The 14,574-nt window shown below is 49.9% G+C and overlaps 1 protein-coding gene across 1 annotated transcript; it reads right to left on the reverse strand.

The window, feature by feature from the left end:
* Positions 1-285: 285 nt before the first annotated feature.
* Positions 286-6,942, reverse strand: LOC129398261 (speedy protein E12-like). The gene is made up of 6 exons (XM_055115140.2): positions 6,758-6,942; positions 5,563-5,781; positions 4,472-4,530; positions 3,164-3,249; positions 513-756; positions 286-390 (listed from the first exon to the last, which is right to left on the reverse strand). Exons 1-6 carry the CDS (start codon positions 6,885-6,887, stop codon positions 331-333), a joined length of 798 nt encoding a protein of 265 aa, XP_054971115.1. The 5' UTR covers positions 6,888-6,942; the 3' UTR covers positions 286-330.
* Positions 6,943-14,574: the final 7,632 nt, after the last annotated feature.

Here is a 14,574-nt window from a genome sequence, read left to right on the forward strand (position 1 = left end):
TTTGAGGCAGGGTCTCACTCTGTCGCCCCGGCTGGAGTGCAGTGGCAGGATCAGGGCTCCCTGCAGCCCCGACCTCCCAGGCTCCAGCGATCCTCCTGCCTCAGCCTCCTGAGTAGTTGGGAGTAGAGATGCCTCCCACATCGCCTGGCTAATTTTTGTATTTTTGTGGAGAGGGGATATCTCGCCACGTTGCCCAGGCTTGAAGCCAGATCAAGCAATTGGGTTCCTTGGATTTCCGAAATAGACCCCAATATTCTGCCTTTACCCCGGAGGATGCAGATGTACCTTCTCTCAGGCCGATGACCTCAGGCCTCCACGGTCCCTGGAGCTCTAGGAAAGGTGGGCGCGATCTCGCGCCCACACCCAGTGCTCTGGGTCATAAGCCTGGATCTGGAAAAACAAACGCGCTTTGAGAAGACGGGGACTCCCCAGGATACCCCTCTCTCCCCTCGTCCAGCCTCCAGCCCACCCGATTCCTCCCCACATCCTCCACGTCCCCAGGCCCCACCCACCTCCTCCAACTCCTCCGGGGAAACCCAAGCCCTGCAGCGCATGGAACAGAAGAACTGGAACCGACGCTTCTGGAACAAGGCTATCTGAGAGCAGTTCTTCCTGGCCCTCGGGTTCATGTAACGGCATAACTGGAACCAAAGCTTAGGGAGCAAGGGTATGCGAGAGCGGGTCTTCCCGTACAGGAAGTAGAAGATCTTTTGTTTGGGGGCCTCGTCGTCCTCCTCCATGTCATTGGCCAGATAGCTGAGGACAGAAATCAGGTTGCTGCTCAGAGGCACCACCAGGAGAGACCTCCGGCTGAGGTCAGCTTCCCAGAGAGGAAGGTAAGTCCCTAGCTCAGGACTGGCACCCACCCTGCAGAGAGCCACACCTTCCTCAGGAGGGCTCTGCTGGACAGAGACCTGATCAAGGGCGTCTCCCACTCCTTCAGGATGGAGACAAAAACCCAACTGGTGACCAAGAGTGGTGGCTTAGGCCTGGAATCCCAGCACACTGGGAGGCCGAAGCGGGAGGATCACTTGAGGCCAGGAGTTTGAGACAGGCCTGGGCACCATAGCAAGACCCTCGTCTCTATTAAAAATATAAAAAATACGCCAGACGCGGTGGCTCATGCCTGTAATCCCAGCGCTTTGGAAGGCTGAAGCAGGTGGATTGCTTGAGACCAGGAGTTTGAGACCAGCCTGGTCAACACAGAGAAACCCCATCTATACTAAAAATACAAAAATCAGCCTGGTGCGGTGGCACACCCATTAGTCCTAGCTACTCAAGAGGCTGAAGCATAAGAATTGTGTGAACCCAGGAGGCGGAGGTTGCAGTGAGCCAAGATTGGGCCCCTCCATTCCAGCCTGAGACACACAGCAACACTCTTGTCTTGATAAATAAATAAATAAATAAATAAATAAATAAATACAAACTGTCCAGGTGTGGTGGCACAGCCCTGTAGTCGGAGCTAATCAAGAGGCTGAGGTGGGAGGATCGCTTGAGCCCAGGATATGGAGGCTGCGGTGAGCTATGATCTCACCACTGCACTCCAGCTTAGGGGACAGGGCAAGTCTGTCTCAAAAAAAAAAAAAGCAATTGAATACATTGATATTTTGCCAGGACCCTGCCTTCTACAGGCATCTAGTCTAATGGCACTGGGAGTAATCAGAGGAGATGTCCTAATCCCAATGTCACATTATAATAGGATGTAACTGGAGAGCTACGGGCATGCAGAAGTTGGAAGATGAGGGAAGGCATCACAGAGGCTGTAGGGTGAACCGACTTCAAGGAATGGGTGCTTCCCTTCAGAACCACGTGTGTGGGACACCCAGACAGAAAACACAAATGCAAAGTCAAGTGGAGGGCATTTGGAAGGAGCAGTGAAGCCAAGCCAGGAAACACCAAGATGGCGAGCCAGTGTGGTTGTAGAGATTGTAGAGAGGGTGGAATTGGCACTGTGGACCCTGGCCTCGATAGAGAAAGACATCAGCTAAGGAAGTTGTTCAGGTGGGCGGTGAGGTTGTCGTGCTTTGGAAAGATGTTCAGGCTGCACTAGGAAGCCCCTTGGCTTGGGGAGAGACTCCAGGAAACCCCAGCAGGGAGCATTTGACAGTGGATTCGAGTGATGCAAGGGGGACCTGGACTGTGACCTCTGTCACGGGAACCCAGAGGAGGTTGATGGCTTTTGCGGTTGATGTGGGAAGGAGAGAGAGAGAAGAACCGGAAACGTCTGCTTGCTGGGGGAAGTGTCATGTCCGCTCCTCCGCTCCTTTTCTTCTCCCCTTAGGAGCGGTTCATGGTTCCTTTTGTTTTTTGTTCTTTTTTTGTTTTTTTTTTGTTGTTTTTTTTTTTTTTTTGAGACGGAGTCTCATTCCGTCGCCCAGGCTGGAGTGCAGTGGTGCGATCTCGGCTCACTGCAAGCTCCGCCTCCCAGGTTCATGCCATTCTCCTCCCTCAGCCTCCCGAGTAGCTGGGACTACGGGAGCCCGCCACCACACCCGGCTAATTTTTGTATTTTTTTTTTTTAAGTGGAGACAGGGTTTCACCATGTTAGCCAGGATGGTCTCGCTCTCCTGACCTTGTGATCCGCCCACCTCGGCCTCCCAAACTGTTGAGATTACAGGCGTGAGCCACCGCACCTGGCCTGTTTTACTCTTTTATTTGTACACTGGCATTGGAGTTTGTTTTGTTTGCCTGTTTTTTTTTTTTTTTTTTTTTTGAAAAAAAGTCTCACTCTGTTGCCCAGGCTGGAGTGCAGTGGCTCAACCTTAGCTTACTGCAACCTCCACCTCCTGGGTTCAAGGGGTTCTCTTGCCTCAGCCTCCCAAGTAGCTTGGATAACAGGTGCACACCAACATGCCCGACTGATTTTTCTATTTTTAGTAGAGACGGGGTTTTGCCATGTTGGCCAGGCTGGTCTCAAACTCCTGATCTCAGGTGATCCGCTTGCCTCGGCCTCCCAAAGTGCTGGGATTACAGGCCTGAGCCACCACGCCCAGCCTGAGTTTCTTTTTAGAGACAACAGTCTAAGATACTATAATCCTGTCTTTTTTGTACACAGAATAAAGAGGACAAATAGGTGAAAGAATAAATGAAAGGCTGCAATCCCACTTCCCCCGCTGTCCCAGGGCATTGGATATTGATGGATAGGAGGCAGCAAACCACTCACAGAGCCAGGAAGAAATGAATGCGTTGGTATTGCCAGGAGGGGAGGCCGGCCCGGCTGAAATACGCTATGACCATAGCCAGGAGATACTGATGGAGAGAAAGGAACACAGAGAGGGAGAGGTCACATCTTGGGAGAGGAAGATTGTGGAGATAGTGGAATGGGGGTCTGGGGAGGGGTTGCCCATCAGAGAAGGGACCTCAGCATTGGGGTGACTGTGCTCATGTGGAAATTGCGGGGTGGAGGGGTATTCGAAGGTCGGATGCAAATCCGAGAAGCCGGAGGAAGGGTTTTCGGTGATGCTCCCAGGATGGTGGGCTCTGATGGGATCTTGGGAGGGGGTGTGTCTAGGTCGGCTGGTGTCAGGAGGGTCTTTTGTGTGCCAGGCAGAGAACTGTCCCAAGGAGCTGAGAGTAGAGGGCCCAGGAGCTTCAGGACTGCAGCCAGACTGTGGCCCAGGGCTCAGATCCCAAAGGACCCATAGGAGAGGCAGGGGCCACTCATTCACTCTGCAAGAGACCAGCAGAGTCCTGAGAGAGATGCTGACAAATCATAAAAAGACAAAGAATAGCCGGGAGTGGCAGCTCAAGCCTGTGATCCCAGTACTTTTTGAGAGGTGGAGACAGGAGTATCACATGAGCCCAACAGTTGGAGAACAACCTGGGCAACACAGCGAGACCCTGTTTCTACGAAGATTTCAAAAATTCATCGAGCATGGTGGCATGTGCCTAGTCCCAGCTCCTCAGGAGTCTAAGGAAAGAGGATTGCTTGAGCCCAGGAGTTAGAGTGAGCTATGATCATGCCACTGTACTCCATCCTGGGGAGCAGAGCTGGACTCTGTCTCAGAAAAAAAAATGTGTGGGTGCCAAGACTCAAGACCATGGGAGCTGGTCAGACACAGTGCTGATGTCTGTAATCTCAGCACTTTGGGAGGCCAAGGCGGGTGGATCACCTGAGGTCAGGTGTTCGGCACCAATCTGGCCAACAGGGCAAAACCCCGTCTCTACTAAAAACACAAAAATTAGCCAGGCGTGGTGGTTCACGTTTGTAATCCCAGCTGCTTGGAGGCTGAGGCACGAGAATCGCTTGAACCCAGGAGGCATCAGCTGCAGTGAGTCAAGACCGAGACACTGCCCTCCAGCCTGGGCAACAGAGCAAGACTGTGTCTCACAAAACAAAAACAAAAACAAAAACAAACTGTAGGAGCATCTGGTGGGAGGTGGTGGAGGGAGAACTGTGGGTTTGGAAGCTGCGCCCTCCCGCTGGCCGTGCGTTAGAACAGGAACACAGTTACATAGAGAACAACCTTACCTTGTCCGACACCCTCAGATCTTTGTCCCAGGCCAGGAATCTTTTAATGACAGGATCCTCTGTGATTAGAGAGCAGATATCAGCGTGAGAAGCAGGACAGGGTTTCCGTGGGAGCAGCAGGGCAGTGAGGAGAAGTGTGCCTCCCGGGGGAAAGTCTCAGGATTGTGGCCGCGGGTGAGGTGGATGGGAGAGGGGAGAATGACTTTCACTGGGCAAGGGAGAGAGGCTCCTGCTCTGAGACTCCCCTGAGAAGAGGCCGAAGGAGGCCCTGGGTGTGAGAATCTACAGGATGTAGAGCTGGGAATCAGCCAGGACCCCCTCCAGCAGACACGGAGGGACCACTGCAGAGTCATAAAGGAATTCCCATCATTTCCTCATGAGGCAGTCACACATCAGGGTGTGACCATGGCCTTGGTATCCCTCACTATGGATGGAAACACTTAGGTTTAGAAAAGTCGGTAAGAAACATTAAGTTTCAGAGGGCACAGCTGAAACCACTTTTTTGATTTTTGATTTTGTTTTTCTTTATTTGATTTTTATTTTTATTTATTTATTAATTTATTTTGAGACAGAGTCTTGCTCTGTGGGCCAGGCTGGAATGCATTGGCCTGATCTTGGCTCACTGCAACCTCTGCCTCCTGGGTTTAAGCAATTCTCCTGTCTCAGCCTCCCGAGTAGCTGGAACTACAGGGATGAGCTACTGTGCCCAGCCTTGGTTTTTCTTTTGACGCAGACTTTTGCTCTGTCACCCAGGCTGGAGTGCAGTGGTGCAGTCATAGCTCACTGCAGCCTCAAAGTCCTGAGTTCAAGCAATCCTCTTGCCTCAGCCTCCCAACGTGCTGGGATCTCAGGCGGGAGCCACAGCGCCTGGCCCAAAACCAAGCTTTCTTATCCCAAGCACCGACCTTTATCAAGTCTACCTAATCCTCTGTTGTCTCCTAAGTGTCCCTCATGAGTGATCACTTCAGAGTCCTCCCGCATGGAGAGCTCACCCACTGGGGCATATTTTTCCCATTGGAAAAGTGTGGTTATTGGAAGTTTCCTCTTTAGAAAGAACAGGATTGGAGGTGCTCTCTGGGGTGTCCTCCTACCAAGCAGCCTGTTGAAGGCCTCGTAGTACTCAGGGAGCACGAGCGACACTCGCCGTCGCTTCGCCTTCATCTTGAGGCCACACAGCGTCTCCGCCACCCAGGTCTCCTCAGGCTCAGGGGCGAGCTCCTGCTCTGGCTCATCGTCAGATTCATCCAAACACTCCCTCTTCCTTTTCCAGCCAAGGGACTTACGTGGGGGGCTGGGATCTACCCCAGGGGCTGAGTAAAGAAACCAGGCCACCGTGTAATGCTTCTGCAACTGATCACGTTAGACCCCGACCCCAAACCCCAAACCACTCTCCATCCTCCCCAGCCTCGCAGACTGCTGGCTTCTCCAAGCCACCTTTCTGACTTTCTCCTCTGCTCAACCCCATGTGCCACTCCTTCCCCTCCCCATTCTTCCCTCTCTCTGTCCTCAGAACACTGCCTCATATCCTTCCCTGGTCCCTGGCTCTCTGAGTCCCTCTTTTTTTTTTTTTTTGTTTCGAGACAGAATCTTGCTTTGTCACCCAGGCTGGAGTGTAGTGGTGCAATCTCAGCTCACTGCAACATCCATCTCCCGGATTCCAGTTATTCTCCTGCCTCAGCCTCTCAGGTAGCTGGGATTACAGGTGCCTGCCATAATGCCCAGCTCAATTTTGTACTTTTAGTAGAGACAGGGTTTCACCATGTTGGCCAGGCTGGTCTCAAACTCCTGGCCTCAAGTGATCCGCCTGCCTTGGCTTCCCAAAGTGCTGGGATTACAAGTGTGAGCCACTGCACCCAGCCTGAATTTCTCCATTCTTCCCACACACCCTCCCCAGGTTCTCCTTCCTGACCTCTGACCCTTCTTTTTTTCTTCCTCTTTTTTTTTTTTGAGACAGCATCTCACTCTGTCACCCAGACTGGAGTGCAGTAGCACGATCTCGGCTCACTGCAACCTCTTCCTCCCAGGCTCAAGTGATTCTCCTGTCTCAGCCTCCCAAGTAGCTGGGATTATAGGCACACACCACTACCGCCTGGCTAATTTTTGTACTTTTAGTAGAGATGGGGTTTCACCATGTTGGCCAGGCTGGTCTTGAACTCCTGACCTCAGGTGATCTGCCCGCCTCAGCCTCCCAAAGTGTTGGGGTTACAGGGGTGAGCCACCACGCCTGGCCCCCTTCCTTCGTCTTAGTCAATCGTATGCCACCTCTTCTTCCTCCAGTCCCCTCACCTGATGGTCCCGACACTTCATCATCCACCACCTCCTGGAGGGGGTACCCTGAGGTGCTCCGCTGGGGGCTCTGCTCTTCCTGGGGCTGCGGTTGATGGCTCATCATGATCTTTCCCAAAATCTGTCCCATCTCACCGAACCTAGTCTCTGTTCTGTCCTTGGTCTTCTTCTGGACACTGCTGGGATCCAGAAGAGTGTGTTATCAATTCTCGAGGCTGGGAGAAGTCAGGAGTGGAGAACAGCTCTGAGAAGTTACTGTTGTCCAACTGAACTGCCAGGTGCCGACAGAGTCCGGTCCCTCCAATCAGGAAGGTCGGAATCTCTGATGTCATCGTTCATGCCAACCTGGCAACTAGTTTGAACAAAAACACATGTAACTGCCAGGCTGATCTCTTGTCCTGGAGATCCTGGGTGAATGGTATCTCCTGCCACTGTCCCAACCTCAGACCACTGTCCAAAAGCATCTTCAGGGTCTCCGCATCCCTCTGTTCCCTGTCCCAGCAGAGGCTGTGTCCTCTCCGCTCAAAGCTTGAAGCGTATTGGGGTCTCCTCTTCTCTGTACATGCCCGTTTCAGAGTCCGGTCTGGTGGGAGAGGGATCAGGATGGGAAAGAAAAGTAGGGTAAGCAGAAACGATGAAACCTTACAAGAGTGAGATTATCATGTACAAGAGATCCCAGGAACATTGACTTGATGAAAAAGTCACATCAGAGCACTCAATTTGGCAGAGCTTTTCTGCCGAATGTCTACTGACATTCACTGTCCGAGATTCTGTACTGGGGGTACACGCGTCCTCTGCCCTAAGGCATCTTTGAGTCCAAGAGATATTTTGAGGACTGGAAATCATAGGAAACTGCCCATGAGTTCACACATATTTCCAATGGTGTCCCCAATTTCAGGGAGTCCACGGATCACCTAAAGCCAGCCCCTCCAGTTTGGCTAAGAAACTCTATATATCAAGTTTTGTATCATATGTATTGCTCTTAACTCAGAAAATTCCACCATTTTTGGCAGTGGTTTATTTATTTATACCATTGAAGGAAATGGTTTATTTATGAATCTATATTATGGATATTCTATAAGATACTGGGTGTACAAAAAGACTAAGTCGAAAAATCTCAGCTGTGCACAGTGGCTCATGCTTGTAATCCCATCTCTTTGGGTGGCCAAGGGAGGAAGACTGCCTGAGGCCAGCAGTTCGAGACCAGTATAGGCAACATAGCAAGAGCCCATCTCTAAAACAAAACAAAACAAAACAAAATTAGCCAGGTGTCGTGGCTGGCACCTGTGTTCCAACAACTTGAGAGACTGAGGTGGCAGGAGGATTGCTTGAGCCTAGGAGTTAGGGGCTGCGGTGAGCTGTGATCGTGACACCGCACTCCAGCCTGGGCAACACAGCAAGACCTTGTGTCAAAAAAATTCTTTTAATTAAATATAAAAGAGTTTCATGACATTCAGAGACCATCCAAAGAACCTGTGGGTTCCGGCCAGGCACAGTGGCTCACACCTGTAATCCCAGCGCTTTGGGAGGCCATAGCAGGTGGATCGCTTGAGGTCAGGAGTTTAAGAGCAGCCTGGCCAACATGGTGAAACCCCATCTCTTCTAAAAATACAAAAAATTAGTCAGGCATGGTGGTGGGTGCCTGTAATCCCAGCCACTCAGGAGGCGGGGGCAGCAGAATGGCTTAAACTTGGGAGGCGGAGGTTGCAGTGAGCCAAGGTCGCACCATTGCACTCCAGCCTGGGCAACAAGAGCAAAACTACATCTCAAAAAAAAAAAAAAAAAAAAAAAAAGAGAACCTGTGGATGAGTTCCCACATGGCTTCCTAACGGGCTGCGGCTCTCCTAGGAGTCTCTCGCTCATGGGAAAGGCACAAACTGAATGCGGGAGGAAATCCCATTGCTGTGGAAGTCCCATTGTTAGGAAGCTCTGCTTTTCTGGAGTTCAAATTTGCATTCATGATGCTTTAAACCGTCAGAGCTGGGTGTGTCCTCCTACAACAAATCACTTTACTCTCTCTCTCTCCTAGTTAACAGGCTTTCAAATATTAGAACATCCATGTTCTGACCTCATTAAAATTGCTCTTTTGTGGAATGAAAAGCTCTGATTTAACCCGTCTTTAAGCCTGGTATGCATATTCCTCTCTGTTCCGGCCACCTTGTCTAGACACACTACACTGAGGCAGTGCCCATCTTAGATGATGTTGACACATTGTCAAAAAATGGGCAAACCAGGTGCGGTGGCTCACACTTGTAATCCCAGCACTTTTGGAAGCCGATGCCGACAGATAACCAGAGGTGAGGAGGTTGAGATCAGCCTGGCCAACATGGTGAAACCTGTCTGTTTTTCTGTAAAAATACAGAAACAATGAGCTGGGCGTGGGAGTGCACTTCTGTAATCCCAGCTACTTGTGGGGCTGAGGCAGGAGAATCACTTGAACCGGGAAGGTGGAGGTTCCAGTGAGCCGAGATCACGACACTACACTCCAGCCTGGGCGACAGAGTGAGACTCCGACTCAAAAAAAAAAAAAGTGCCAGACAGCCCAGGTTTGGTCTGATATGTTCAGAAAAAAGCAAAACAGTCACCTCTCACCTTTTCTTTTCCTGCAATGATGCCGTTTAATACAACAATGGCTGTAGGTATGCTGCAGAAATATCATTCAAGTGAAACAGAAGGGCTTTCCTGGCTGGACACAGCGGTCACTCCTGCAATCCCAACACTTTGGTTGGCTAAGGTGGGAGGATTTCTTGCGGCCAGGAGTTCGAGGCTGCAGTGAGCTGTGATCCACCACTGCATTCCAGGCTGGGCATCAGAGTGAGGCCTCTCTCTAAAAAAAACCCTTCACTCCCCAAAAAAAGGGATTTTCAAATACCAGCCTTTCAGCATGAGGATCACATGGAGGAACATTAAGACACAGATGCTGGGACCCAGCCCTATTGATTGTAATTTAAAAACTGAGGTGAGGCCTGATTTAGCTCCGTCATTGGAATCCATTCAGATTTGAAATTCTCTGAGTTGGACAGTGCAAGAGAGATCCTAAAGAAAACAAAGTCACTGTGGACTGAAATGAGCTGACAAGGTTTTCTGAGCGTGGTGAAATATGATCTGGGCCTCACTTGGGAGGGCTGTGGCCAGGCCTTGAGTCCGTGGCTCAGTGGGGCCTTCTGAAACAGCCTCCAAGCCGCGCCCCCCCCCTTCATTTGCTAGTGGATGACCCCCTCCAGCAGCTTTGGTGCTGATGGGAATAAGTCGACCTGCAGCGGAAGTTCAGCCCAAGTCTCAGCCCAGCAGCTTCTCCACACCTGTCCGGGGTCTGGTCATGCTGCCGTCTCTGCGGTTCTCTGCGGAGTCGTGGTTTCTGTACCTTGAAGAGAACTTCCCCTTTGGGACCCAGAAACCCAGTGAATCCTCAGGAAAAAAGGGAATGAAATTACTGAAGACAACTCTGTGGCGGGGAGATGGAAAAGAGGCTCTCTCTTTTTTTTTTTCCTAATATTTTGAGACAGAGTTTCGCTTTTGTCACCCAGGCTGCAGTGCAGTGGCTCCATCTCGGCTCACTGCAACCTCTGCCTCCCAGGTTCAAGCGATTCTCCTGCCTCAGCCTCCCGAGTAGCTGAGATTACAGGCACCCACCACCACTCCCGCCTAATTTTTGTATTTTTTTAGTAGGGACAGGGTTTCGTCATGTTTGCCAGGCTGGTCTTGAACACCTGACTTCAAATGATCCACCCGCCTCTGCCTCTCAAAGTGCTAGGAATACAGGCATAAGACACTGCACCCGGCCTGTTTTTGTTTTTTAGAGACAAGGTCTCTGTTGCCTTGGCTGGGGTGCAGTGGTACAATCAGCTCTCTGTTGCCTCCTGGGCTCAAGCAATCCTCTTCTCTCAGCCTCCCAAGTAGCTGAGACTACAGGTGCATGCCTGTAGTAGATATAGCATCTTGCTCTGTTGCCCAGACTGGTCTTGAACTCTTGGTCACAAGCGATCCTCTTGCCTTGGCCTCTCAAAGTGCTGGAATTACACGCGTGAGCCATTGAGCCCAACCAGATAAGATGATCTTTAAGGGCCCTTCCCATGGTACCATATCCAAGTCAGCGAGACTGTGGCTATAGCAAGTTTAACATAACCAGATACGCTAGTATTATGGGCTGCATGGTGTGCCCCCCACCCCTAATTCGTGTATTGAAGCCATGACCCTCCAGACCTTAGAGGTGACCTTATTGGAACCAGAGTCTTTACAGAGGTGATCAAGTTAAAATGAGGTCACTAGAGGCCAGGCACGGTGGCTCACACCTGTAATCCCAGCACTTTGGGAGGCCGAGGCAGGCAGATAATGAGCCCAAGAGACCGAGACCATGATGTCCAACATGGTGAAACCCTGTCTCTACTAAAAATACAAAAATTAGCCAGGCGTGGTGGTGTGGGCCTGTAGTCCCAGCTACTCAGGAGGCTGAGGCAAGAGAATCACTTGAACCCGGAAGGCAGAGATTGCAGTCAGCCAAGATCATGCCACTACACTCCAGCCTGGGTGACAGAGTGAGACTCTATCTCAAAAAAATAAAAATTAAAAAACTAAAAACCTACAGCACCGCCTTTTACATAATGCAATGGTTTGGTAAGCACATGCACCCCAGGGAGGTAGTGGCAGATTCAGTCAACCTTCCCAGCAGCGTGGAGACGCAGTCAGGCATAGCAGGTGTTGATGTGGTTTGAACCCACAGCTTGGCTCAAATGCACACTCCCCTACTTAGTACCGAGTGAAGCCACTTACCCTCTAAGTGCCTTACTTTTCTTTTCTTTTCTTTTCTTTTTTCTTTTTTCGAGATAGAGTCTCGCTCTGTCACCCAGGCTGGAGTGCAGTGGCATGATCTTGGCTCACTGCAAACTTCGCCTTCCAGGTTCAAGCAATTCTCCTGCCTCAGCCTCCCAAGTAGCTGGGATTACAGGTGCCCACCACCATGCCGGGCTAATTTTTGTATTTTTGATAGAGATGGGGTTTCACCATAGTGCCCAGGCTGGTCTCGAACTCCTGACCTCAAGTGATCTGTCTGCCTCGGCCTCCCAAAGTACTAGGATTAGAGGCATGAGCCACCACACCTGGCCACTTTTCTTATCTATATTTGTTATGTGGATGACTTGTGTTAACGCAAATAAGATGCTGCTCGTCATCTTTAAAGAAAATAGGTGGCAACCTGTTATAGCAAGTCCTGTTTTTATTTGTACTTATGAGGCTTTAATTAAACGCTAAGAATTAAAATGCACATAATATTAGACTTTACCTCACAAACTGGCTTCAATTATTCGATGAGACTTATATGTATTACTTAAATGAGGTTAAATTTAACCTTTAAAAAATGATTTATTGTGGCTGGGCACAGTGGCTCACACCTGTAATCCCAGCACTTGGGAGGCCAAGGCAGACGGATCACTTGAGGCCAGGAGTTGAAGACCAGCCTGACCAACACGGCAAAACCCCATCTCCGCTAAAAATACAAAAATTAGCCAGGCATGGTGGTGCACACCTGTAATCCTAGCTACTCAGGAGCCTGAGACACAAGAATCGCTTGAACCCGGGAGGCAGAGGTTGCAAGGAGGTGAGATCACACCACTGCACTCCAGCCTGGGCAATAGAGTGAGGCTCTGCCTTAAAACAAAGAAAAATGATTTTGGGGGATGATGGGGTGTCACTATGTTGACCAGGCTTGTCTCAAACTCCTTGCCTCAAGCAATCCACCCACCTCAGCCTCCCAAGTAGCTGGAATTACAGGCACATGCCACCACGCCTGGCTAGTGTGTGTGTGTGTGTGTGTGTGTGTGTGTGTGTGTGTGTAGAAACAAGGTCTTCCTGTGTTGTTTAAGCTGCTCTGAAACTCCTGGGCTCAAGTGATCCTCCCACCTCGGCCTCCCAAAGCATTGGAATTACAGGTGTGAGCCACCTCACTGAGCCCTCCACCTTTCAGCTGAACGCAGAAAAGTACAATCTTTTAACCCAAAGCGTTCCTCACACTTAGGGTCAGGAAGAGCCCTTCATGCCCTGGAGGCAACTACTAACCCTCTGCTAAACACTCTGACTCTGGGTGTGAGAAACACACCTACTGTGCCCCACATATTTTTCCAAATACAACTTAATTTAGCCTTCACGACAACCCTGGAGTGAAGGATCATTAACTTTATTTCATAGATGTGGAAACTGAGACTCAGAGGCAGGAAATGACCTCCTTCTGGAGGCTGCAAATTCTTTGATGCTCCTTTGATCAACAGGTGGGAGCTGGCCAGAGGTGGTGGCTCACACGTATAATCCCAGCACTTTGGGAGGCCAAGGTGGGAGGATTGACTGAGGCCAGGAGTTTGAAACTAGCCTGGGCAACATAGCAAGACCTCATCTCTACAAAAAATACACAAATTAGCAGGGTGTGGTGGTGCACACCTGTAGTCGCAGCCACTCGGGAGGCTGAAGTGGTAGCATTGCTTGAGCCCAGGAGGTTGAGGCTGGAGTGAGCCATGATCAAGCCACTGCTCTCCAGCCGAGGAGATGGAGATAGACCCTGTCTCAAACAACAACAAAAAAATAGGTGAGGGTCAGCCAGGCTTGGTGGCTCACGCCTGTAATCCTAGAACTTTGGGAGGCCAAGGTGGGAGGATTGCTTGAGACCAGGACTTCAAGACCAGCCTGGGCAGCCTAGCAAGATCCCATATATCCAGGCCTCATATAATCCGCCCACCTTGACCTTTCACTTAGCATAACATCCCCAAGTTCAATCATAGTGTTACAAGTGACAGGATCTCCTTATTTTTAAGGCTGAATTAAATACTCCATTGTATGTATATATCACATTTTCTTTATCCATTCATGTGCGGATGGACATTTTTTTCTTGCTCCTTTAAAATAAGTTCACTATCTATTAGCCTGGGCAACGTGGCAAGACCCCATGTCCACAAACAATAAAAACGATTAGCTGGGTGTGGTGGTCTGTGCCCCGTAGTCCCAGCTACTCAGGAGGCTGAGGCAGGGGAGCACTTGAACCTGGAAGGTGGAGGCCACAGTGAGCCATGATCACACCACTGCACTCCAGCCTGGGTGGCAGTGGTGTCTTCAAGAAAGAAATAATAAAATAAAATAATTTCATCATTTATCTCACCTAAATATGTATTCTTGAATACTATTGTTTTGCCTGGTCTTTTTTTTTTTTTTTTTTTTTTTTTTTTTTTTTTTTTTTTGAGACGGAGTCTTGCTCTGTTGCCCAGGCCAGAGTGCAGTGGTGTGTTCTCGGCTCACTGCAAGCTCCGTCTCCTGGGTTCACGCCATTCTCCTGCCTCAGCCTCCCGAGTAGCTGGGACTACAGGTGCCCGCCACCACGTCCGGCTAATTTTTTGTATTTTTAGTAGAGACAGGGTTTCACCGTGTTAGCCAGGATGGTCTCAATCTCCTGACCTCGTGATCCGCCTGCCTCAGCCTTCCAAAGTGCTGGGATTACAGGCATGAACCACCGCGCCCGGCCCCCGTTCTCCTTACTGGGTATGTTAAAATTATTTCTTTCAAAGGAAAAGGCTGGTCAAAGTGCAACGGTCTTTACAACTAATTGATCACAACCAGTTACAGATTTTTTTGTTCCTTCTCCACTCCAACTGCTTCACTTGACTAGCATAAGGGAAAAAAAAAAAGAGGAAAGAAAGAAAATGCTAAACTATTTAATCTGGGCTAGTAAATAGCCAGAAAGAACTTTATAAAAATGAAATATACAAAATGACACTAGTATGTTTAACTAAAGGTCTAGTTATGACACTTAAATTTGCACATGTTATAGATAATATCAATAT

This window comes from Pan paniscus, chromosome 6 (assembly GCF_029289425.2).
Source record: "Pan paniscus chromosome 6, NHGRI_mPanPan1-v2.0_pri, whole genome shotgun sequence".
NCBI classification, from domain to species: Eukaryota; Metazoa; Chordata; class Mammalia; order Primates; family Hominidae; genus Pan; species Pan paniscus.

Bases quoted from the DNA above. Each gene is read 5' to 3' on its own strand.
- LOC129398261 (XM_055115140.2), bottom strand. From the start codon at position 6,887: ATGGGACAGATTTTGGGAAAGATCATGATGAGCCATCAACCGCAGCCC. The intron at 4,531-5,562 runs GTAGGAGGACAC...CTCTAATCACAG, and splicing joins GGCCTTCAACAGGCTGCTTG to AGGATCCTGTCATTAAAAGA. The intron at 3,250-4,471 runs GTAAGGTTGTTC...TCTCTCCATCAG, and splicing joins ATCTGAGGGTGTCGGACAAG to TATCTCCTGGCTATGGTCAT.